Here is a 26,898-nt window from a genome sequence, read left to right as displayed (position 1 = left end):
TTCCAGTGAGCCAAGATGGAGTTTTCTTTAAAGAGAACAGGGCTGTTTTTCATGTGAGTTTCAGTGAGCCAAGATGGAGTTTTCTTTAGAGAGAACAGGGCTGTTTTTCATGTGAGTTCCAGTGAGCCAAGATGGAGCTTTCTTTAGAGAGAACAGGGCTGTTTTTCATGTGTAGTTAGTGAGTTCCAATGAGCCAAGATGGAGTTTTCTTTAGAGAGAACAGGGCTGTTTTTCATGTGAGTTCCAGTGAGCCAAGATGGAGTTTTCTTTAAAGAGAACAGGGCTGTTTTTCATGTGAGTTCCAGTGAGCCAAGATGGAGTTTTCTTTAAAGAGAACAGGGCTGTTTTTCATGTGAGTTTCAGTGTGCCAAGATGGAGTTTTCTTTAGAGAGAACAGGGCTGTTTTTCATGTGAGTTCCAGTGAGCCAAGATGGAGCTTTCTTTAGAGAGAACAGGGCTGTTTTTCATGTGAGTTCCAGTGAGCCAAGATGGAGTTTTCTTTAAAGAGAACAGGGCTGTTTTTCATGTGAGTTTCAGTGTGCCAAGATGGAGTTTTCTTTAGAGAGAACAGCGCTGTTTTTCATGTGAGTTCCAGTGAGCCAAGATGGAGCTTTCTTTGGAGAGAACAGGGCTGTTTTTCATGTGTAGTTAGTGAGTTCCAATGAGCCAAGATGGAGTTTTCTTTAGAGAGAACAGGGCTGTTTTTCATGTGAGTTCCAGTGAGCCAATATGGAGTTTTCTTTAAAGAGAACAGGGCTGTTTTTCATGTGAGTTCCAGTGAGCCAAGATGGAGTTTTCTTTAGAGAGAACAGGGCTGTTTTTCATGTGAGTTCCAGTGAGCCAAGATGGAGTTTTCTTTAAAGAGAACAGGGCTGTTTTTCATGTGAGTTTCAGTGAGCCAAGATGGAGTTTTCTTTAGAGAGAACAGGGCTGTTTTTCATGTGAGTTCCAGTGAGCCAAGATGGAGCTTTCTTTAGAGAGAACAGGGCTGTTTTTCATGTGTAGTTAGTGAGTTCCAATGAGCCAAGATGGAGTTTTCTTTAGAGAGAACAGGGCTGTTTTTCATGTGAGTTCCAGTGAGCCAAGATGGAGTTTTCTTTAAAGAGAACAGGGCTGTTTTTCATGTGAGTTCCAGTGAGCCAAGATGGAGTTTTCTTTAAAGAGAACAGGGCTGTTTTTCATGTGAGTTTCAGTGTGCCAAGATGGAGTTTTCTTTAGAGAGAACAGGGCTGTTTTTCATGTGAGTTCCAGTGAGCCAAGATGGAGCTTTCTTTAGAGAGAACAGGGCTGTTTTTCATGTGAGTTCCAGTGAGCCAAGATGGAGTTTTCTTTAGAGAGAACAGGGCTGTTTTTCATGTGAGTTCCATTGAGCCAAGATGGAGTTTTCTTTAAAGAGAACAGGGCTGTTTTTCATGTGAGTTCCAGTGAGCCAAGATGGAGTTTTCTTTAAAGAGAACAGGGCTGTTTTTCATGTGAGTTTCAGTGTGCCAAGATGGAGTTTTCTTTAGAGAGAACAGGGCTGTTTTTCATGTGAGTTCCAGTGAGCCAAGATGGAGCTTTCTTTAGAGAGAACAGGGCTGTTTTTCATGTGAGTTCCAGTGAGCCAAGATGGAGTTTTCTTTAGAGAGAACAGGGCTGTTTTTCATGTGAGTTCCAGTGAGCCAAGATGGAGTTTTCTTTAGAGAGAACAGGGCTGTTTTTCATGTGAGTTCCAGTGAGCCAAGATGGAGTTTTCTTTAGAGAGAACAGGGCTGCTTTTCATGTGTAGTTAGTGAGTTCCAGTGAGCCAAGATGGAGTTTTCTTTAGAGAGAACAGGGCTGTTTTTCATGTGAGCCAAGCGTTTCTGGGGGAATAGATTGAAAACAGGTGCAGTCGTGCTGAGATGCATCAACAACATGAATATCAGCAGGTTTATCTGTCCTTTGTCTGGCAGCCAATCCAAATATGAATACCTCTCAGATGGGGACCTAGCGCCAACCAGCAGACCCCTAGCTGGTTCCATGGCTCATGGAGTTTATGAGGGAGTGTGTTTGTATTTGGTATTTCTGTCACTGAATCGTCATTTATTTGGAGTTGAGATGGTTTGTACTTCTCTTTGAGGTTACTTGTAAATGTCTGCCAAAGAAATCCCACATACACAAGTACGCACGCACACACACACAGCTCCTAACTACCGTAGCAGCCATTGTTCCAACAAAGACGTGTTTTGTGGCTATAGTGTTTTTGACATCACAGGAGAAGATCTCTCAAGGTGAAACATGGGTTTCTCTGCAGATGGAGTTAAACAAGTCACGGTGGAAGATTTTCCAGTGCTCTTGATCCATAATGCGTAAAAAAAAATGACCAGAAATATTGTCCAGAAAGAACCTCTTTGAACAGAAAAGGAGCACGCCTCCCCACGCCTCCCCACGCCTCCCCACGCCTATGACCAAACATTTACTTTTAAGCAATACGGCACCTCGGGGGTTGGTGGTATATGGCCAATATACCACGGCTAAGAGCTGTTCTTAAGCACGATGCAACGTGGAGTGCCTGGATACAGCCCGTTGCCGTGGTATATTGGCCATACACCACCAACCCCCTGAGGTGCCTTATTGCTATTATAAACTGGTTACCAACGTAATCAGAGCAGTAAAAATAAATGTTTTGTCATACCTGTGGTATACGATCTGATATACCACAGCTGTCAGCCAATCAGCATTCAAGACTCGAACCACCCAGTTTATAATTCAAGTGTCAAATAAATATTAGCCGTATACAGACCACGGAGCCAACCCTTGAGACATTATTATTATTATTATTATTATTATTGACAACTTATCTTCTATAGATGACACCTTTAATGTTGAGGCAGGACAGATATATTTACTGCTCAATATACCTAATGATAAATATATTTACTCCTTAAAACCTCTCTAGGGTAGGGTGCAGCATGCTGGCCTTCTAGGCAGCGTTGCAAGGAAAAGACATATCTCAGACTGGCCAATAAAAAGAAAAGATTAAGATGAGAAAAAGAACACAGACACTGGACAGAGGAACTCTGCCTAGAAGGCCAGCATCCCGGAGTCGCCTCTTCACTGTTGACGTTGAGACTGGTGTTTTACAGGTACTATTTAATGAAGCTGCCAGTTGAGGACTCAGGATCTGGCATGGATCCCCGGATTCTCAAAAGTTTCCACAGCCGCACCATTGAGAGCATCCTGAATGGTTGCATCACCGCCTGGTATGGCAACTGCTCGACATCTGAGCGTAAGGCGCTACAGAGGGTAGTGCGTACGGCCCAGTACATCACTGGGATCAAGCTTCCTGCCATCCAGGACCTATATACTAGGCAGTGTCAGAGGAAGGCCCCAAAAAATTGTCAAAGACTCCAGTCACCCAGGTCATAGACTGTTCTCTCTGCTACTGCACGGCAAGCGGTACTGGAGCACCAAGTCCAGGACCAAAAGGCTCCTCAACAGCTTCTACCCCCCCAGCCATAAGACTGCTGAACAATTAATACAATCGCCACCGTACTATTTACATTGACCCCCCCCCCCCCCCTTTGTACACTGCTGCTACTCTCTGTCTATTATCTATGCATAGTCACTTCACCCCCACCTACATGTACAAATTACCTCAACTAACCTGTACCCCCGCACACTGACTTGGTACCGGTACCCCCTGTATATCGTTACTGTTATTTTTATTGTGTTACTTTTTATTTTAGTCTACTAGGTAAATATTTCTTAACTCTTATTGAACAGCATTTCACTGTGAAGTCTACACTTCTTGTATTCGGCGCATGTCACAAATAAAGTTTGATTTGATAAGGGTATTTAGGGAGGGATGCTGTAGAGAGGGATGCTGTAGGGAGGGATGCTGTAGGGAGGGATGCTGTAGGGATGAATGCTGTAGAGAGGGATGCTGTAGGGAGGGATGCTGTAGGGAGGGATGCTGTAGGGAGGGATGCTGTAGAGAGGGATGTTGTAGGGTGGGATGCTGTAGAGAGGGATGCTGTAGGGAGGGATGCTGTAGGGAGGGATGCTGTAGGGAGGGATGCTGTAGAGAGGGATGCTGTAGGGAGGGATGCTGTAGAGAGGGATGCTGTAGAGAGGGATGCTGTAGGGAGGGATGCTGTAGAGAGGGATGCTGTAGAGAGGGATGCTGTAGGGAGGGATGCTGTAGAGAGGGATGCTGTAGGGAGCGATGCTGAAGAGAGGGATGCTGTAGAGAGGGATGCTGCAGAGAGGGATGCTGTAGGGAGGGATGCTGAAGAGAGGGATGCTGTAGGGAGGGATGCTGTGGAGAGGGATGCTGTAGGGAGGGATGCTGTAGAGATGGATGCTGTAGGGAGGGATGCTGTAGGGAGGGATGCTGTAGAGAGGGATGCTGTAGGGAGGGATGCTGTAGAGAGGGATGCTGTAGGGCGGGATGCTGTAGGGAGGGATGCTGTAGGGAGGGATGCTGTACGGAGGGATGCTGCCTCACACCCATGCCAAACCAGCCTGTGATGCCGTATCTCAGGACTATAACTGCATGTGCGACAGGGAATTTCTAGGTCATTGATAAAATCAATTTAAAAAAATTTATCTGGTTTAATTCAAGTTGCAACAAGAACACATCCGTCAGCATAGAAGCCTATAAAAGTCTAACAGGCCTCCCTAGATAAGGCCCTCAAAAAAAAACTAACAGGTACAACTGTTGTCTCAACAAGATCAAAAACTCTTGTAGAAAAGACCAAACAAGGCCCAGTGGTCCTGACTAGGGCGGAGAAAAGGAGAAAAGTCTAGCCTTCGCTGAGCAGGCCTTTATATCCTAATAACAAATGTTCTGAAAACACAAAACAAAAGACATGAAACAAGTCAATGAATCACACAGTCTCCCAGAATACCAGAACATAACCTCTGTCCAGTCTTGCGTCAAACACTATCAACAAGTATCAGAACAATCCAGAACATTCAGTATCAAGTCTAGTGACCGTCAACCCCTACAAATTCAGTATCAAGTCTAGTGACCGTCAACCCCTACAAATTCAGTATCAAGTCTAGTGACCGTCAACCCCTACAAATTCAGTATCAAGTCTAGTGACCGTCAACCCCTACACATTCAGGATCAAGCCGAGTGAACCATCAACCCTTACACAGTCTCTATGGGGGTGCCACAGGGTTCAATTCTCGGGTCGACTCTTTTCTCTGTATATATCAATGATATCTTGCTGCTGGTGATTCTCTGATCCACCTCTACGTGGATGACACCATTCTGTATACTTCTGGCCCTTCTTTGGACACTGTTAACAAACCTCCAAATGAGCTTCAATGCCGTACAACTCTCCTTCCGTGGCCTCCAACTGCTCTTAAATACAAGTAAAACTAATTGCATGCTCTTCAAACGATCACTGCCTGCACCCGCCCGCCTGTCCAGCATCACTACTCTGGACGGTGCTACCTTATATAATGTTACTTACCCTACATTATTCATCTCATATGCATACGTATATACTGTACTCTATATCATCGACTGTATCCTTATGTAATACATGTATCACTAGCCACTTTAAACTATGCCACTTTGTTTACATACTCATCTCATTTGTACATACTGTACTCGATACCATCTACTGTATCTTGCCTATGCTGCTCTGTACCATCACTCATTCATATATCCTTATGTACATATTCTTTATCCCCTTACACTGTATACAAGACAGTAGTTTTGGAATTGTTAGTTAGATTACTTGTTATTACTGCATTGTCGGAACTAGAAGCACAAGCATTTCGCTACACTCGCATTAACATCTGCTAACCATGTGTATGTGACAAATAAAATTTGATTTGATTTGATTTGATTTGATTTGACTTAGAACATGTGGACAACTACAAATACCTAGGTGTCTGGTTAGACGGTAAACTCTCCTTCCAGACTCATATTAAACATCTCCAATCCAAAATGAATCGGCTTCCTATTTCGCAAAAAAAGCCCTTTTCATTCATGCTGCCAAACATACCCTCGTAAAACTGACCATCCTACTGATCCTTGACTTCGGTGATGTCATTTACAAAATAGCCTCCAACACTACTCAGAAAATTGGATGCAGTCTATCACAGTGCCATCCGTTTTGTTACCAAAGCCCCATATACTACCCACCACTGCATCCTGTATGCTCTCGTTGGCTGGCTCTCGCTACATATTCGTCCCCAAACCCACTGGCTCCGGGTAATCTATAAGTCCTTGCTAGGTAAAGCCCCGCCTTATCTCAGCTAACTGGTTACCATAGCAACATCCACCCGTAGCACGCGTTCCAGCAGGTATATTTCACTGTTCATCCCCAAAGCCAACACCTCCTTTGGCCGCCTTTCCTTTCAGTTCTCTGCTGCCAATGACTGGAACGAATTGCAAAAATCACTGAAGATGGAGACTTATATCTCCCTCTCTAACTTTAAGCATCAGCTGTCAGAACAGCTTACCGATCACTGTACCTGTACACAGCCCATCTGTAAATAGCACACCCAACTACCTCATCCCCATATTGTTATTTATCCTCTTGCTCTTTTGCACCCCAGTATCTCTACTTGCACATCATCATCTGCACATCTACCACTCCAGTGTTAATGCTAATTTGTAATTATTTCGTCTCTATGGCCTATTTATTTCCTACCTCCCTACTCTTCTACATTTGCACACACTGTACATAGATTGTTCTATTGTGTTATTGACTGCATGTTTGTTTATGTGTAACTCTGTGTTGTTGTTTTTTGTTGCACTGCTTTGCTTTATCTTGGGCCAGGTCGCCGTTGTAAATGAGAACCTGTTCTCCACTGGCCTACCTGGTTAATAAATAAAGGTGAAAGACATTTTTTTTTGTGCGTCAAGAGTGTCAGAAGAAAGCTGCAAATCATGTACAGAAAGAGGAAACATAGAAATAGGCCATATTAGCTCCTTACCAAATACGAATGTATTCCTCTTAAATATTCCCACAACAGCAATGGTAGAGCAGGAGCATTATCTTCCGTTCAACTCCAACACCCGGAGTCTACGTAGAATGGGAATATGTAGAGTGTGAACGTGTACGAGTGAACCCCAAAAACACTCTGAGGCTAACGCTAAGCTAATGCTCTGTGTGGTTTATCACTGCGATGGTGCTCGTGCAACACCATTCAGTTGACTCTACCTTTTTAAGCTTTTACGATACAGTACGATCACCTGTGAATTACAATAGTTTGACAGTACTTTTGGTTTGTTCCTATAGCAACAGTATCCTCCAGCTTTCTCCAGTCTGAAGTGTAGCTTCAATGCTCTCTCTGCCTGGATAAGTTCACTGACCCAGTCTACACCCCATGTGGACAACTTCTGCAGGCCTGTTTCGGCGTGTATTGGGATAACACTGACCGGTGCCATTGTCCACTGTGTAAAAAGACATTTGAAAGGAGACCTGATCTCAGCGTGAATATATTGATTTCTGAAATGGCTGCTCAGCTTTAAGAAATCAGCTGCAGTTAAAGTCACACCTATCACCTCAGAGCAACCCCTCGTTAAACCTAGAGGATTGCCCTGTGACGTCTGCACTGAGGGGGAACACAATGTCCTGAAGTTCTGCCTGGTGTGTCTGGTCTCTAACTGTGAAACTCACCTGGAGCCTCATCATAGACTGGCAGCCTTGAAGAGACACAAGCTCATCGACTCTGTGGAGAAGCTGCAAGACAAGGTGTGTCAGAAGCACATGGGACCCCCTGGAGCTGTTCTGCAGGATGTCCCAGATGTGTGTCAGAGCTGCACTGAGACAGACCACAAGACTGTCCCTATAGAGGAAGAGTGTGGAGAGAGACTGTCCCCATAGAGGAAGAGTGTGGAGAGAGACTGTCCCCATAGAGGAAGACTGTGGAGAGAGACTGTCCCCATAGAGGAAGACTGTGGAGAGAGACTGTCCCCATAGAGGAAGACTGTGGAGAGAGACTGTCCCCATTGAGGAAGACTGTGGAGAGAGGAAGGCTCAGCTGGGAAAGATGATTTAGGAGAGACTGCAGAAGTTGAAGAAGATCAAACACTCAGGGATACTCAGCAAGAGATATGCAGAGAAAGACAGAACAGAAAGTGTTGAGGCCTTCACTGCTCCGGTGCGCTGAGAGAAGAATTCAGGCTGAGCTCGTCGAGGTGAGGCTGAGCTCGCCGAAGTGAGGCTGAGCTCGCCGAGGTGAGGCTGAGCTCGTCGAGGTGATTGAGGAAGAAGCAGAAAGCAGCAGAGGCTGAAGTGCTCATTGAAGATTTGGAGCAGGAAATCACTGAGCTACAGAGGAGGAGCACTGAGTTACAGAGGAGCACTGAGCTACAGAGGAGGAGCACTGAGCTACAGAGGAGGAGCACTGAGCTACAGAGGAGCACTGAGCTACAGAGGAGGAGCACTGAGCTACAGAGGAGGAGCACTGAGCTACAGAGGAGAAGCACTGAGCTACAGAGGAGAAGCACTGAGCTACAGAGGAGGAGCACTGAGCTACAGAGGAGGAGCACTGAGCTACAGAGGAGGAGCACTGAGCTGCAGAGGAGGAGCACTGAGCTGCAGAGGAGGAGCACTGAGCTGCAGAGGAGGAGCACTGAGCTACAGAGGAGCACTGAGCTACAGAGGAGGAGCACTGAGCTACAGAGGAGGAGCACTGAGCTACAGAGGAGGAGCACTGAGCTACAGAGGTGCACTGAGCTACAGAGGAGAAGCACTGAGCTACAGAGGAGAAGCACTGAGCTACAGAGGAGGAGCACTGAGCTACAGAGGAGGAGCACTGAGCTACAGAGGAGCACTGAGCTACATAGGAGGAGCACTGAGCTACAGAGGAGCACTGAGCTATAGAGGAGGAGCATTGAGCTACAGAGGAGGAGCACTGAGCTACAGAGGAGAAGCACTGAGCTACAGAGGAGGAGCATTGAGCTACAGAGGAGGAGCACTGAGCTACAGAGGAGGAGCACTGAGCTACAGAGGAGGAGCACTGAGCTACAGAGGAGGAGCACTGAGCTACAGAGGAGGAGCACTGAGCTACAGAGGAGGAGCACTGAGCTACAGAGGAGCACTGAGCTACAGAGGAGCACTGAGCTACAGAGGAGAAGCACTGAGCTACAGAGGAGGAGCACTGAGCTATAGAGGAGAAGCACTGAGCTTGATCAACTCTCACACACTGAGTGCTCCCCTTCCCTCTGCAGCCTTCCACCCACCAATAGCTGGTCTAACATCAGTTCTAACAATAACATGTGTGTGTTTACCGTGAGGAGAGTACAGTCTGGGCTGGACGAGACCCGTAATGAAGAGATGGAGAAGTTCCCTGCCATCAAGCTGAAGTGTACAGTATGTGACTCCGGACAACACATCATAATCTCATCCTGTCTGAGGAGGGGAAACAAGTGAGGTTTGGAGCACAGAATCTCCCTGACAACACACAGAGGTTTACTTATAGAACTTGTGTCCTGTGAAAGGATTCCCCTCAGTAAGAATCTACGATGAGGTGCAGGGGAAGACTGTCTTTGTGATCTTAATTAAATTACAGCTGTGTTCTGGACTCCTACTGTGGTGATGTCACAGTTCCTTTATCTACTTGCTGAGACTTCCTGCTATTATTAGAAGTGTTTAGTCATTCAGTGTCAGAGATGGGCAGACAGGCAAACAGCAGACTTACTCTCTCTCTCTCTCTCTCACACACACACACACACACACACACACACACACACACACACACACACACACACACACACACACAGACCTGGGGCAGTCTGACTAAACAGACGGTCCTCTGCCCTTCAACTCAGAGAAGACGTCTTGAGGAGGGAGGGAGAGAGAGAGAAACAGAGAGAGAGGGGGGAGGGAGGGGGGGGGGGGGGCTAGCTCCACGACCACAGGACACAGCTAATCTTGTGGAAGAGAGAATGACACACCAAATGCCAAGGGTTGAAGACATATCCACTGTTGAACTCTTTGGATGAATCCCAAATTAAACCCTTTATAGTGCAGTGTGCACTAGGTCTCTGGTCAAAAGTAGTGCACTATATAGGGCATATGATGCCATTTGGGATGTAACCACAATATCATCAACGTGCTAGACTGAGACTACAGGCATTAGTCCCAAAGAAACACAACACTCATTCATCTCTCAGCTAAATCCTCATTAGTCCCAGGGAAACACAACACTCATTCATCTCTCAGCTAAATCCTCATCAGTCCCAGAGAAACACAACACTCATTCATCTCTCAGCTAAATCCTCATTAGTCCCAGAGAAACACAACACTCATTCATCTCTCAGCTAAATCCTCATTAGTCCCAGAGAAACACAACACTCATTTATCTCTCAGCTAAATCCTCATTAGTCCCAGAGAAACACAACACTCATTCATCTCTCAGCTAAATCCTCATTAGTCCCAGAGAAACACAACACTCATTCATCTCTCAGCTAAATCCTCATTAGTCCCAGAGAAACACAACACTCATTCATCTCTCAGCTAAATCCTCATTAGTCCCAGAGAAACACAACACTCATTCATCTCTCAGCTAAATCCTCATTAGTCCCAGAGAAACACAACACTCATTCATCTCTCAGCTAAATCCTCATTAGTCCCAGAGAAACACAACACTCATTCATCTCTCAGCTAAATCCTCATTAGTCCCAGAGAAACACAACACTCATTCATCTCTCAGCTAAATCCTCATTAGTCCCAGAGAAACACAACACTCATTCATCTCTCAGCTAAATCCTCATTAGTCCCAGAGAAACACAACACTCATTCATCTCTCAGCTAAATCCTCATTAGTCCCAGAGAAACACAACACTCATTCATCTCTCAGCTAAATCCTCATTAGTCCCAGAGAAACACAACACTCATTCATCTCTCAGCTAAATCCTCATTAGTCCCAGAGAAACACAACACTCATTCATCTCTCAGCTAAATCCTCATTAGTCCCAGAGAAACACAACACTCATTCATCTCTCAGCTAAATCCTCATTAGTCCCAGAGAAACACAACACTCATTCATCTCTCAGCTAAATTGGCTGGAACAGAATCAAAGAGTATAGTTGAAGCCTGCTCGTCTGTGTAACAAACACAAACTGTCCCGACTTGAAAATGTTACCAACAACGAAAGAGATTTTACGTACAAACAAGGCCTCTCTTTCCATTCCCTCCCTATGGATTAAACAAACAAAAAAATGACCCTGGTGATGCTACACACAGATTGCATCGCTGCTGTTGTCGTGACTATTGTTCATCTGATAACTGTTAATATGAAGTCTGTTGTCGTGACTATCATTCATCTGATAACTGTTAATATGAAGTCTGTTGTCGTGACTATCATTCATCTGATAACTCAATTATTAATCATCATTACCTCATCAATAACAGTCAATTATTAATCATCATTACCACATCAATAACAGTCAATTATTAATCATCATTACCTCATTAGTCTCATTCTGAATGTCGGCTACTCCTTGATATCTGCAAGAACCCTAACCCTTATTGATGAATCAGCAATACACAAATTGGCTTAATGACATCACAAAATAATAAACCAAATGGACAGGATTATTTTTTAGATCCCCAAGGACCATTCTTAACATTCCTATCTTAATATTGGTAATATTGTTCCCATATTCACTATCTGGACAAAAAGGTTTTGGCAGAAAAAAAACTCTCTCTCTCTATACACAAAGAGGTTTCAGTCTTCCAATACTGCAGGGTAAGGAAGAGTTTCTGCAAACTATTTAAGACCGGCTGTTAAGTCATGAAATCAGCCCCCCCCCCCTCCCCCGCTCTCCTCTCCTATGGAAGAGGGGGGGGGGGTCTGGCTACCTGTCAGCCATTTATAAAGCTTATCTGGCACTTTTGATCCTCACCAAGGAGAGATAGTCATGACACTGTACACAGGTGAAGTGTGTTCTATAGATTGGCCTTGACTCTCTCCCTCGGCCACGCCCCCCTGCCGATATCATACACAACTAAGCATATGGATTAGTCTAAACAGATACATTGAGATACATTGATTAGTCGTAACCATCCTCATACACAGATATATATGGATTAGTGTAAACCCTCATCCTCAACAGATATATATGGATTAGTGTAAACCCTCATCCTCAACAGATATATATGGATTAGTGTAAACCCTCATCCTCAACAGATATATATGGATTAGTGTAAACCCTCATCCTCAACAGATATATATGGATTAGTGTAAACCCTCATCCTCAACAGATATATATGGATTAGTGTAAACCCTCATCCTCAACAGATATATATGGATTAGTGTAAACCCTCATCCTCAACAGATATATATGGATTAGTGTAAACCCTCATCCTCAACAGATATATATGGATTAGTGTAAACCCTCATCCTCAACAGATATATATGGATTAGTGTAAACCCCCATCCTCAACAGATATATATGGATTAGTGTAAACCCTCATCCTCAACAGATATATATGGATTAGTGTAAACCCTCATCCTCATACACAGATATATATGGATTAGTGTAAACCCTCATCCTCAACAGATATATATGGATTAGTGTAAACCCTCATCCTCATACACAGATATATATGGATTAGTGTAAACCCTCATCCTCAACAGATATATATGGATTAGTGTAAACCCTCATCCTCATACACAGATATATATGGATTAGTGTAAACCCTCATCCTCAACAGATATATATGGATTAGTGTAAACCCTCATCCTCAACAGATATATATGGATTAGTGTAAACCCTCATCCTCATACACAGATATATATGGATTAGTGTAAACCCTCATCCTCAACAGATATATATGGATTAGTGTAAACCCTCATCCTCATACACAGATATATATGGATTAGTGTAAACCCTCATCCTCAACAGATATATATGGATTAGTGTAAACCCTCATCCTCAACAGATATATATGGATTAGTGTAAACCCTCATCCTCATACACAGATATATATGGATTAGTGTAAACCCTCATCCTCAACAGATATATATGGATTAGTGTAAACCCTCATCCTCAACAGATATATATGGATTAGTGTAAACCCTCATCCTCAACAGATATATGGATTAGTGTAAACCCTCATCCTCAACAGATATATATGGATTAGTGTAAACCCTCATCCTCAACAGATATATATGGATTAGTGTAAACCCTCATCCTCAACAGATATATATGGATTAGTGTAAACCCTCATCCTCAACAGATATATATGGATTAGTGTAAACCCTCATCCTCAACAGATATATATGGATTAGTGTAAACCCTCATCCTCAACAGATATATATGGATTAGTGTAAACCCTCATCCTCAACAGATATATATGGATTAGTGTAAACCCTCATCCTCAACAGATATATATGGATTAGTGTAAACCCTCATCCTCATACACAGATATATATGGATTAGTGTAAACCCTCATCCTCAACAGATATATATGGATTAGTGTAAACCCTCATCCTCAACAGATATATATGGATTAGTGTAAACCCTCATCCTCAACAGATATATGGATTAGTGTAAACCCTCATCCTCAACAGATATATATGGATTAGTGTAAACCCTCATCCTCATACACAGATATATATGGATTAGTGTAAACCCTCATCCTCAACAGATATATATGGATTAGTGTAAACCCTCATCCTCAACAGATATATATGGATTAGTGTAAACCCTCATCCTCAACAGATATATGGATTAGTGTAAACCCTCATCCTCAACAGATATATATGGATTAGTGTAAACCCTCATCCTCAACAGATATATGGATTAGTGTAAACCCTCATCCTCATACACAGATATATATGGATTAGTGTAAACCCTCATCCTCAACAGATATATGGATTAGTGTAAACCATCCCTCTGCTAACGCTACACACAGACTGTATCTCTAGTGTTTTGTGGTGTTTATGTCCATGTATGAATATTAACTTCTTTGGGGTAGGGGGCAGTATTGGGTAGCTTGGAGGAAAAACGTGCCCAAATTAAGTTGCCTGCTACTCAGCTGTAAAAGCTAGAATATGCATATAATTAGTGAATTTGGATAGAAAACACTCTGAAGTTTCTAAAACTGTTTGAATGATGTCTGTGAGTATAACAGAACTCATATGGCAGGCAAAAACCTGAGAAAAAAATCCAACCAGGAAGTGGGAAATCTGAGGTTTGTAGTTTTTCAACTCAGCCCCCATTGAAGATACAGGGTGATATTAGTTGTGTTTCACTTCCCAAGGCTTCCACTAGATGTCAACAGTATTTAGAACCTGTTTTGGGGATTCTACTCTAAAGGAGGGGCTCATAAGGGCTCTTTGAGTGAGTGGTCTGGCAGAGTGCCACAGCCTCGGTCTGGCGCGCTCACATGAAAGGTAGCTTAATAAACCATATGGACATGATTATTCTTTAGATCCCCAAGGACCATTCTTAACATTCCTATCTTTATATTGGTACGTTCCACTTCATTTGTACAGACAAAGGAATTGTCCGGTTGGAACATGAATGAAGTTTTATGTTAAAAACATCCTAAAGATTGATTCCATACTTAGGTTGGCATGTTTCTACGGGCTGTAACGGAACTTTTTGAACTTTTGGAACTTTTGGATTTGTTTACCAAATATTTACCAAACGCCCGAACAAAATAAGATATTTGGACATAACTGATGGACATTATCGAACAAATCAAACATTTATGGTGGAACTGGGATTCCTGGGAGTGCATTCTGATGAAGATCATCAAAGGTAAGTTAATATTTAAAATGCTATTTCTGAGTAATGTTGACTACCCAATATTGCGGGTATCTTTTTGGCTGCTTTGTTGTCTAAAGGCTGTACTCAGATTATTGCATGCTTTGCTTTCTCCGTAAAGTTTTTAAAAAATCTGACAGGGTTAGGGAAAATAGGATTTAGAATTAAAATGTATTTTAGGTCCCCACGAGGATAGAAGAACACGACACACACACACACACACATCTTAAAACACCTCCTGCTCCTAGAAAATGTCTGGCTCTCAGCCTGAACATGCAAGTTAAGGAGAAAACTGCCCCTCTAATAGCTTCACTGAGGTAAACTGCCCCTCTGATAGCTTCACTGAGGTAAACTGCCCCTCTAATGGCTTCACTGAGGTAAATTGAAAATGACAGCTGGGCTGGAGAAGAGACACCAGGTCTGCATCCCAAATGGCACCCTATTCCCTTTATAGTGCACTACATTTGACCAGAGCCCATATGAGTAGGGTACAATATAGGGAATAGGGAGAACCAACCCCTATGTCTCCTGGCAATGAGCTTCTCTCAAAACTCCAATATAAGAAAGAGAGGGAGAAGAGAACAGAGGGATGGAGAGAGAGATAGAGAGAGAGAGAGGGAAAGAGAAAGCGAGAGAGAGAGAGAAAGAGAGACAGAGAGAGAGAGAGAGAGAGAGGCAGAGAGACCGGCAGAGATATGGCAGATCCCATCAGTCTCTCATCAATTTTAGACCAAAGCAGGGAGAAAAGCAGGGTTGGAACGAGGGAGAGAGAAAGAGGAAAAGAGAGGCTGATGCCATTCGTCTAACAGACTAATGGCTCCCAGGGTGTGTAGCTAGCAGAGAAGAGAATCCGTCTCTCCTCCTCTTCCTAACTGTTCTGTGTTCTATGGATGGAATACTAATTAAGTTGTTTTTGGGGGGGCGGTATTTGTACATAACTTTGCTATTTATATTTTGGACAACTTGCACTTTTACTCTACTACATTTCTAAAGAAAATACTGCACTTTTTTACTGCAAACATTTTCCCTGACACCCAAAACTACTCATTACATTTGAATGATTAGCTGGATGGGAAAATTGTTAAATTCATGCACTTATCAGGAGAACATCCCTCATCATCTCTACTGCCTCTGATCTGGGGGACTCACTTAACACAGAGGTTTCGTTTGTAAATGATGTCTGAGTGTTGGTGTGCCCCTGGCTATCCATTAATAAAATTGTGCCGTCTGGTTTGTTTAATATAAGCAATTTTAAAGGATTTATACTTTTAATTCTGATACTGAAGCATATTTTAGCAATTACATTTACTTTTGATACTTAAGTATATTTAAAACCATATACTTTTAGACTTTTACTCAAGTAGTATTTTACTGGGTGACTTTCACTATTACTTGAGTCATTTTCTATTAATTAAGGTATCTTCACTTTTACTCGAATATGACAATTGGGTACTTTTTCCACCACTGGATGGAAGAGATACAGGTTCCCTTAGGCACAGATCTAGGATCAGCTAACAGCTCTCTGCAGCACAGATGCTGTATCTTAATTTGATCATCCTGTTGTTGTAGGAATTTTCCTGCACTGGAAATACAAGCTTGTAGTGTACTCAAGGTTTAACAAGGCTTCTAACGTTTGTAATATCTTTAGACTTCAGACTTGAATTGCCCTAATGGTAAATGTATCAACCCCTCCTGTAAGGATTAGTTCCCTGCTGTAAGCATTAGTTCCCCGCTGTAAGGATTAGTTCCCTGCTGTAAGCATTAGTTCCCCGCTGTAAGGATTAGTTCCCCGCTGTAAGGATTAGTTCCCTGCTGTAAGGATTAGTTCCCCGCTGTAAGGATTAGTTCCCTGCTGTAAGGATTAGTTCCCCGCTGTAAGCATTAGTTCCCCGCTGTAAGGATTAGTTCCCTGCTGTAAGGATTAGTTCCCTGCTGTAAGCATTAGTTCCCCGCTGTAAGGATTAGTTCCCCGCTGTAAGGATTAGTTCCCTGCTGTAAGGATTAGTTCCCTGCTGTAAGGATTAGTTCCCCGCTGTAAGGATTAGTTCCCCGCTGTAAGGATTAGTTCCCCGCTGTAAGGATTAGTTCCCCGTTGTAAGGATTAGTTCCCTGCTGTAAGGATTAGTTCCCCGCTGTAAGGATTAGTTCCCTGCTGTAAGGATTAGTTCCCCGCTGTAAGGATTAGTTCCCCGCTGTAAGGATTAGTTCCCCGCTGTAAGGATTAGTTCCCCGCTGTAAGGATTAGTTCCCCGCTGTAAGGATTAGTTCCCCGCTGTAAGGATTAGTTCCCTGCTGTAAGGATTAGTTCCCCGCTGTAAGGATTAGTTCCCCGCTGTAAGGATTAGTTCCCTGCTGTAAGGATTAGTTCCCCGCTGTAAGGATTAGTTCCCTGCTGTAAGGATTAGTTCCCTGCTGTAAGGATTAGTTCCCTGCTGTAAGGATTAGTTCCGTGCTGTAAGGATTAGTTCCCTGCTGTAAGGATTAGTTCCGTGCTGTAAGGCTTAGTTTCCTGCTCTATGGATTAGTTCCCTGCTGTAGAAAACTGGCCCAAATTAAGATCCTACATCTGTAACGTTAAACATAAACGGTAGGAATGAAAACTGATTATTTTGTTAACACAAACCCTACTCATAAAGATAAAACATCTGTTACAAAAAAAAACACATCTGAGAGATTTTATAGAGCTGTATGAGAGAACATGCATGCGTGAAGTGTGTGTCCGTACGTGTGTGTGTGTGTGTGTGTGTGTGTGTGTGTGTGTGTGTGTGTGTGTGTGTGTGTGTGTGTGTGTGTGTGTGTGTGTGTGTGTGTTTCTAGAGTTGTTCTGGTGTTTTGTAACCATAACAAATGTAACGTACAGTACCAGTCAAAAGTTTGGACACACCTACTCATTGTTTTTTTTTTTTTTTTTTTTACTCTTTTCTACATTCTAGAATAATAGTGATGACAACAAAACTATGATATAACACATGTGGAATCAGGTAGTAACCAAAAGAAAGTTAATCAAATCAAAATATTTTATATTTGAGATTCTTCAAATAGCCACCCTTTGTCTTGATGACAGCTTTGCACACTCTTGGCATTCTCTCAACCAGCTTCACTTGGAATGCTTTTCCAACAGTCTTAAAGGAGTTCCCAGATATGCTGAGCACTTGTTGGCTGCTTTTCCTTCACTCTGCGGTCCAACTCATCCCAAACCATCTCAATTGCATATAGCTGCAGAATGCTGTGGTAGCCATGCTGGTTAAGTGTGCCTTAAATTCTAAATAAATCACCAACAGTGTCAGCAGCAAAGCACCCCCACTCCATCACACTTCCTCCTCCATGCTTCACGGTGGGAACCACACATGCGGAGATCATCCGTTCTCCTACTCTGCGTCTCACAAAGACACAGCAGTTGGAACCAAAAATCTCAAATTTGGACTCATCAGACTAAAGGACAGATTTCCACCGGTCTAATGTCCATTGCTCATGTTTCTTGGCCCAAGCAAGTCTCTTCTTATTATTGGTGTCCATTAGTAGTGGTTTCTTCGCAGCAATTCGACCATGAAGGCCTGATTCATTCACCCAGTCTCCTCTGAACAGTTGATGTTGAGATGTGTCTGTTACTAGAACTCTGTGAAGCATTTCTTTGGCAGCAATCTGAGGTGCAGTTAACTCTAACGAACTTATCCTCTGCAGCAAAGGCAACTCTGGGTCTTCCTTTCTTATGGCTGTCCTCATGAGAGACAGTTTCATCATAGCGTTCTTGAAATGTTCTGCATTGACTGACCTTCATGTCTTAAAGTAATGATGGACTATCGTTTCTCTTTGCTTATTTGAGCTGTTCTTGCCATAATATGGACTTGGTCTTTTACCAAATAGGTATATCTTCTGTATACCACCCCTACCTTGTTACAACACAGCTGATTGGCTCAAACGCATTAAGAAGGAAAGAAATTACACAAATTGTAACGTAGACGCTGGGAGTCGGAAAGAAAGTGGTGAGGAGGGAGGGTGAATGAGCCAAATGGAAGCTGGGGATGATTAGTTGGCCATGATGGTATGAGGGCCAAATTGGGAATTTTTCCAGGACACCGGGGTTAACACCCCTACTCTTATGATAAGTGCCATAAGATCATTAGTGACCACAGAGAGTCAGGACCACCGTTTAATGTCCCATCTGAAGAACGGGCAATATTTTTCGGACCAGAGGATAGAGTGCCTCCTACTGGCCCTTCAACACCACTTCCAGCAGAATCTGGTCTCCCATCCAGGAACTGACCAGGACCAACCCTGCTTAGCTTCAGAAGCAAGCCAGCAGTGGGATGCAGGGTGGTGTGCTGCTGTCGCATAAACAGAAAACACATAAACAGAGTCAATAACGCCTAGGGAAAGAACCAAATGTAGTGACAGTTATAGGGAAGGTAATCAAGAAGCGGTGGTACCATTCTGTGAGCTTGTGTGGCCTACCACTTCGTGGCTGAGCCGTTGTTGCTCCTAGACATTTCCACTTCACAATAACAGCACTGAAAGTTGACCCGGGGGCGGTTCCAGCAGGGCAGATATTTGACAAACTGACTTGTTGGAAAGGTGGCATCCTATGAAGGTGCCACGTTGAAAGTTACTGAGCTCTTCTGTGACTTTGCATGGCTGTGTGCTCTATTTTATACACCTGTCAGCAACGGGTGTGGCAGAAATAGTCGAATCCACTAATTTGAAGTGGTGTCCACATACTTATGTATATATAGTGTAGTTAATCTGTGTCGTTTACATTGGGAGCAAACAAAGCATTGTGGGCAGAACAAGCAAGGACGTGGGCAAAGCTCAGCACCTAGCGAGATCCTATTGGTGCGTTGCAGTGTGTATTTGCGTATTTCCGTTTGGGAACGCCTCCTCTGTGTGGTGTAGGTGTGTAGGTGTGGTGTAGGTGTGTAGGTAGGTGTAGGTGTGTAGGTGTGGTGTAGGTGTGTAGGTAGGTGTAGGTGTGTAGGTGTGGTGTAGGTGTGGTGTAGGTGTGTAGGTGTGGTGTAGGTGTAGTGTGTAGTGTGGTGTAGGTGTGTAGGTGTGGTGTAGGTGTGGTGTAGGTGTGGTGTAGGTGTGGTGTAGGTGTGGTGTAGGTGTGTAGGTGTGTAGGTGTGTAGGTGTGGTGTAGGTGTGTAGTGTGTAGTGTGGTGTAGGTGTGTAGGTGTGTAGGTGTGGTGTAGGTGTGGTGTAGGTGTGGTGTAGGTGTGGTGTAGGTGTGGTGTAGGTGTGGTGTAGGTGTGTAGGTGTGTAGGTGTGTAGGTGTGGTGTAGGTGTGTAGTGTGTAGTGTGGTGTAGGTGTGTAGGTGTGTAGGTGTGGTGTAGGTGTGTAGTGTGTAGTGTGGTGTAGGTGTGTAGGTGTGGTGTAGGTGTGGTGTAGGTGTGTACGTGTGGTGTAGGTGTGTAGGTGTGTAGGTGTGGTGTAGGTGTGTAGTGTGTAGTGTGGTGTAGGTGTGTAGGTGTGGTGTAGGTGTGGTGTAGGTGTGTACGTGTGGTGTAGGTGTGTAGGTGTGTAGGTGTGGTGTAGGTGTGTAGTGTGTAGTGTGGTGTAGGTGTGTAGGTGTGGTGTAGGTGTGGTGTAGGTGTGTACGTGTGGTGTAGGTGTGTAGGTGTGTAGGTGTGGTGTAGGTGTGTAGTGTGTAGTGTGGTGTAGGTGTGTAGGTGTGGTGTAGGTGTGGTGTAGGTGTGTACGTGTGGTGTAGGTGTGTAGGTGTGGTGTAGGTGTGGTGTAGGTGTGTACGTGTGGTGTAGGTGTGTACGTGTGTACGTGTGGTGTAGGTGTGTACGTGTGTAGGTGTGGTGTAGGTGTGGTGTAGGTGTGTAGGTGTGTAGTGTGGTGTACGTGTGGTGTAGGTGTGTACGTGTGGTGTAGGTGTGTACGTGTGTAGGTGTGTAGGTGTGTACGTGTGGTGTAGGTGTGTAGGTGTGTACGTGTGGTGTAGGTGTGTAGGTGTGTACGTGTGGTGTAGGTGTGTAGGTGTGGTGTAGGTGTGTACGTGTGGTGTAGGTGTGTACGTGTGGTGTAGGTGTGTACGTGTGGTGTAGGTGTGTAGGTGTGTACGTGTGGTGTAGGTGTGTAGGTGTGGTGTAGGTGTGTACGTGTGGTGTAGGTGTGTACGTGTGGTGTAGGTGTGTACGTGTGGTGTAGGTGTGTACGTGTGGTGTAGGTGTGTACGTGTGGTGTAGGTGTGTAGGTGTGTACGTGTGGTGTAGGTGTGTAGGTGTGGTGTAGGTGTGTACGTGTGGTGTAGGTGTGTACGTGTGGTGTAGGTGTGTACGTGTGGTGTAGGTGTGTACATGTGGTGTAGGTGTGTAGGTGTGTACGTGTGGTGTAGGTGTGTAGGTGTGGTGTAGGTGTGTACGTGTGGTGTAGGTGTGTACGTGTGGTGTAGGTGTGTACGTGTGGTGTAGGTGTGTACGTGTGGTGTAGGTGTGTAGGTGTGGTGTAGGTGTGTACGTGTGGTGTAGGTGTGTACGTGTGGTGTAGGTGTGTACGTGTGGTGTACGTGTGTACGTGTGGTGTAGGTGTGTAGGTGTGGTGTAGGTGTGTACGTGTGGTGTAGGTGTGTACGTGTGGTGTAGGTGTGTACGTGTGGTGTAGGTGTGTACGTGTGGTGTAGGTGTGTACGTGTGGTGTAGGTGTGTACGTGTGGTGTAGGTGTGTACGTGTGGTGTAGGTGTGTACGTGTGGTGTAGGTGTGTACGTGTGGTGTAGGTGTGTACGTGTGGTGTAGGTGTGTACGTGTGGTGTAGGTGTGTACGTGTGGTGTAGGTGTGTACGTGTGGTGTAGGTGTGTACGTGTGGTGTAGGTGTGTACGTGTGGTGTAGGTGTGTACGTGTGTAGGTGTGTAGGTGTGTACGTGTGTAGGTGTGTACGTGTGTACGTGTGTAGGTGTGTGCGTGTGTAGGTGTGTAGGTGTGTACGTGTGTACGTGTGTAGGTGTGTAGGTGTGAACGTGTGTAGGTGTGTACGTGTGTACGTGTGTACGTGTGTAGGTGTGTAGGTGTGTACGTGTGTACGTGTGTACGTGTGTAGGTGTGTAGTGTGTAGTGTGTACGTGTGTAGTGTGTAGTGTGTACGTGTGTACGTGTGTAGTGTGTACATGTGTAGTGTGTAGTGTGTACATGTGTACGTGTGTATGTGTGTACGTGTGTAGGTGTGTAGGTGTGTACGTGTGTAGGTGTGTAGGTGTGTACGTGTGTAGTGTGTAGTGTGTAGTGTGTAGTGTGTACGTGTGTAGGTGTGTACATGTGTAGGTGTGTACGTGTGTAGTGTGTACATGTGTAGTGTGTAGTGTGTACATGTGTACGTGTGTATGTGTGTACGTGTGTAGTGTGTAGGTGTGTACGTGTGTAGTGTGTAGTGTGTAGTGTGTAGTGTGTACGTGTGTAGGTGTGTACATGTGTAGGTGTGTACGTGTGTAGGTGTGTATGTGTGTATGTGTGTAGGTGTGTACATGTGTAGGTGTGTACGTGTGTAGGTGTGTACGTGTGTATGTGTGTATGTGTGTACGTGTGTAGTGTGTAGTGTGTAGTGTGTACGTGTGTAGGTGTGTACATGTGTAGGTGTGTACGTGTGTAGGTGTGTATGTGTGTATGTGTGTAGGTGTGTACATGTGTAGGTGTGTACGTGTGTAGGTGTGTACGTGTGTATGTGTGTATGTGTGTACGTGTGTAGTGTGTAGTGTGTAGTGTGTAGTGTGTACGTGTGTAGGTGTGTACATGTGTAGGTGTGTACGTGTGTAGGTGTGTATGTGTGTATGTGTGTACATGTGTAGGTGTGTACGTGTGTAGGTGTGTACGTGTGTATGTGTGTATGTGTGTATGTGTGTACGTGTGTACGTGTGTAGTGTGTAGTGTGTAGTGTATACATGTGTAGTGTGTAGTGTGTACATGTGTACGTGTGTATGTGTGTACGTGTGTAGTGTGTAGGTGTGTAGGTGTGTACGTGGGTAGGTGTGTACGTGGGTAGGTGTGTACGTGTGTAGGTGTGTAGGTGTGTATGTGTGTATGTGTGTACGTGTGTACGTGTGTATGTGTGTAGTGTGTAGTGTGTAGTGTATACATGTGTAGTGTGTAGTGTGTACATGTGTATGTGTGTATGTGTGTACGTGTGTAGTGTGTAGGTGTGTAGGTGTGTACGTGGGTAGGTGTGTACGTGGGTAGGTGTGTACGTGTGTAGGTGTGTAGGTGTGTAGGTGTGTACGTGTGTAGTGTGTAGTGTGTACGTGTGTAGTGTGTAGTGTGTAGTGTGTAGGTGTGTACGTGGGTAGGTGTGTACGTGTGTACGTGTGTAGTGTGTAGTGTGTAGTGTGTAGTGTGTACGTGTGTAGTGTGTACGTGTGTAGGTGTGTAGGTGTGTACGTGTGTACGTGTGTACGTGTGTAGTGTGTAGTGTGTAGTGTGTACGTGTGTAGTGTGTAGTGTGTACGTGTGTAGTGTGTAGTGTGTACGTGTGTAGTGTGTAGTGTGTACGTGTGTACGTGTGTAGTGTGTAGTGTGTACGTGTGTACGTGTGTACGTGTGTAGTGTGTACGTGTGTAGTGTGTAGTGTGTAGTGTGTACGTGTGTAGTGTGTAGTGTGTACGTGTGTAGTGTGTAGTGTGTAGTGTGTACGTGTGTAGTGTGTAGTGTGTACGTGTGTACGTGTGTACGTGTGTAGTGTGTAGTGTGTACGTGTGTACGTGTGTAGTGTGTAGTGTGTACGTGTGTAGTGTGTAGTGTGTAGTGTGTAGTGTGTACGTGTGTAGTGTGTAGTGTGTAGTGTGTAGTGTGTAGTGTGTAGTGTGTACGTGTGTAGTGTGTAGTGTGTACGTGTGTACGTGTGTACGTGTGTAGTGTGTAGTGTGTACGTGTGTAGTGTGTAGTGTGTAGTGTGTAGTGTGTACGTGTGTAGTGTGTAGTGTGTAGTGTGTAGTGTGTAGTGTGTACGTGTGTAGTGTGTAGTGTGTAGTGTGTATGTGTGTATGTGTGTACATGTGTAGGTGTGTACGTGTGTAGGTGTGTACGTGTGTATGTGTGTATGTGTGTATGTGTGTACGTGTGTACGTGTGTAGTGTGTAGTGTGTAGTGTATACATGTGTAGTGTGTAGTGTGTACATGTGTACGTGTGTATGTGTGTACGTGTGTAGTGTGTAGGTGTGTAGGTGTGTACGTGGGTAGGTGTGTACTTGGGTAGGTGTGTACGTGTGTAGGTGTGTAGGTGTGTATGTGTGTATGTGTGTACGTGTGTACGTGTGTATGTGTGTAGTGTGTAGTGTGTAGTGTATACATGTGTAGTGTGTAGTGTGTACATGTGTACGTGTGTATGTGTGTACGTGTGTAGTGTGTAGGTGTGTAGGTGTGTACGTGGGTAGGTGTGTACGTGGGTAGGTGTGTACGTGTGTAGGTGTGTAGGTGTGTAGGTGTGTACGTGTGTAGTGTGTAGTGTGTACGTGTGTAGTGTGTAGTGTGTAGTGTGTAGGTGTGTACGTGGGTAGGTGTGTACGTGTGTACGTGTGTAGTGTGTAGTGTGTAGTGTGTAGTGTGTACGTGTGTAGTGTGTACGTGTGTAGGTGTGTAGGTGTGTAGGTGTGTACGTGTGTACGTGTGTACGTGTGTAGTGTGTACGTGTGTAGTGTGTAGTGTGTAGTGTGTACGTGTGTAGTGTGTAGTGTGTACGTGTGTAGTGTGTAGTGTGTACGTGTGTACGTGTGTACGTGTGTAGTGTGTAGTGTGTACGTGTGTACGTGTGTACGTGTGTAGTGTGTACGTGTGTAGTGTGTAGTGTGTACGTGTGTAGTGTGTAGTGTGTAGTGTGTAGTGTGTACGTGTGTAGTGTGTAGTGTGTAGTGTGTAGTGTGTACGTGTGTAGTGTGTAGTGTGTACGTGTGTACGTGTGTACGTGTGTAGTGTGTAGTGTGTACGTGTGTAGTGTGTAGTGTGTAGTGTGTAGTGTGTACGTGTGTAGTGTGTAGTGTGTAGTGTGTAGTGTGTAGTGTGTAGTGTGTAGTGTGTACGTGTGTAGTGTGTAGTGTGTAGTGTGTACGTGTGTAGTGTGTACTTGTGTAGGTGTGTACATGTGTACGTACCTTGCACTGTAGCAAAGTGTCAAATCTATAAAACCTAGTACACTGTGTTACTAACAGATTCTAGTTTTTGGGAACAGAAATGTATTGAGATAGATCAAATGTTTCAACGGTGACAAATTCCGCAGCATGTCAGCCCAGTTTCACCTACTTCCATCCTCTCCAACTTCCTCCAACTGGACTTCCTCCCGTGACCATATATAGTGGTGAGAGAACGTTCTAAACGGAATGCTTTATAGCTTCATAGCCCCTGTGACGTTTCTGGGTTGGCCCTTCCGTCTGTGGTAGAATTTCTGGGAGTTACTTGTGGGTTTGACAGCTCTAACGTAGTTCCACATCCGACTTGTCGGCTAAAGTGGATGTAATTTAATAGAGCACTAAGTGCCTTTCCTTTCTTCCTACTCTCCTCTTTCTCTCCATATTTACCCATCTTTCCTTCTTTCACTTTCCTTCCATTCTTTAATTTCCCCTCTTCCTCCTCCCTTCTTTAAATCATGATCTACTTTCTTTCATAGTCTTCCTCCTCCTCTTTATTATTTCTTCCTTACTCGTTCGTTGTTTTTTTAATTATGTGTCTCCCACGCAGAAACAAAGGGAGTAACTGGCCAGCACACACGCAAGAATTATGTTGCTCAATTCTGGCAAGCGTGAGATTTGGTTCACGAGTAGGCACACACACACACAGAGACAGACAGAGACACACAGACACACACAGGTTTCTGTTTTAATCATATTGACACTTTGGGGTTACAGCAGCACCTCAAATATGTATGACTCTTGAGTTAGAGCAAGGAAACAAGGAACTTATTTAGGATGGGAAAAAGCCAGTGTAATCCAACCTTAGTCATAAGCTTGTTGTACACAATGCATGTTTCTTTCACAACCTTTATGAAACCCTCCCACAACATGCTAGTTGATTTGATAGGCCAGTGGTCGCCGTGTGCTGTTCCACTGCAAACACAATGTAAGAGACGCCAGTGTATATCTTTCACACAACCTTTCCACAACATAATGTTATAAAGACCAGTGTTGTCCTCCTACCTTCACACAACCTTTCCACAACATAATGTTATAAAGACCAGTGTTGTCCTCCTACCTTCACACAACCTTTCCACAACATAATGTTATAAAGACCAGTGTTGTCCTCCTACCTTCACACAACCTTTCCACAACATCATGTTATAAAGACCAGTGTTGTCCTACCTTCACACAACCTTTCCACAACATAATGTTATAAAGACCAGTGTTGTCCTCCTACCTTCACACAACCTTTCCACAACATAATGTTATAAAGACCAGTGTTGTCCTCCTACCTTCACACAACCTTTCCACAACATAATGTTATGAAGACCATTGTTGTCCTCCGACCTTCACGCAACCTTTACACAACATGTTATAAGGACCAGTGTTGTCCTCCTACCTTTCTGTAGACGATCATGTTGGGAGATTCCTCATCGGGGTCTGCTGTCCCCACTCCACTCGGGTCCTGGCTGGACTGGTTCATACTGTAGCTGACTAATGTCTTCTCTTGTTCTCTTTATCCTTTGCTCTCTCTCTCTCTCTCTCTCTTTCAGTCCCTCTCCGTTGTTCTCTTGCACTCTTTCTTCTTCTGTCACTGGAGGCTGGGGAAAGAGAAAAGAAGACATTAGATCCATCTCATAGCTGTCTCTTCTCTCTCTCTCTCTTTCTCTCTCTCTCTCTTCTCTGTTATTGGAGACATTAGATCCATCTCATAGCTGTCTCTTCTCTCTCTCTCTCTCTCTCTCCCTCTCTCTCTCTCTCTCTCTCGCTCTCTCCCTCTCTCTCTCTCCCTCTCTCTCTCTCCCTCTCTCTCTCTCCCTCTCTCTCTCTCTCTCTCTCTCTCTCTCGCTGTCTCTCTCTCTCTTTGACTCTCTCTCTCTTTGACTCTCTCTGTCTCTCCTTCTCTCTTTCTCTCTCTCTTTCCCTCTCTCCTCTCTCTCCCTCTCTCCCCCCCTCTCTCTCTCTCTCTCTCTCCCCCCCCCTCTCTCTCTCTTCATACCCATTTGACTTAGTCCACATTTGGTTGTGCTACATCCTAAATTCAAAATGGATTAAATATACTGAACAAAAATAAAAGTGCAGCATCTAAC

The 26,898-nt window shown here is 44.3% G+C and overlaps 1 protein-coding gene across 2 annotated transcripts in view; it reads right to left on the bottom strand.

Annotated features, from left to right (window-relative positions):
* LOC139407404 (regulator of G-protein signaling 6-like) overlaps window positions 1-26,291 on the bottom strand; it is a 131,781-nt gene extending 105,490 nt beyond the window's left edge. For both annotated transcript variants that reach the window (XM_071151163.1, XM_071151162.1), the window contains exon 1: window positions 26,208-26,291. In XM_071151163.1, coding sequence (XP_071007264.1) covers window positions 26,208-26,291 — 84 coding nt within the window. The remainder of the gene's footprint in view (window positions 1-26,207) is intronic.
* Between the last annotated feature and the right edge of the window lie 607 nt (window positions 26,292-26,898).

Source organism: Oncorhynchus clarkii, chromosome 4 (genome assembly GCF_045791955.1).
Source record: "Oncorhynchus clarkii lewisi isolate Uvic-CL-2024 chromosome 4, UVic_Ocla_1.0, whole genome shotgun sequence".
In the NCBI taxonomy this organism is placed as follows: domain Eukaryota; kingdom Metazoa; phylum Chordata; class Actinopteri; order Salmoniformes; family Salmonidae; genus Oncorhynchus; species Oncorhynchus clarkii.
The sequence above is the reverse complement of the archived record's forward strand: the minus strand, read 5'-3'. Positions and strand labels throughout refer to the sequence as shown.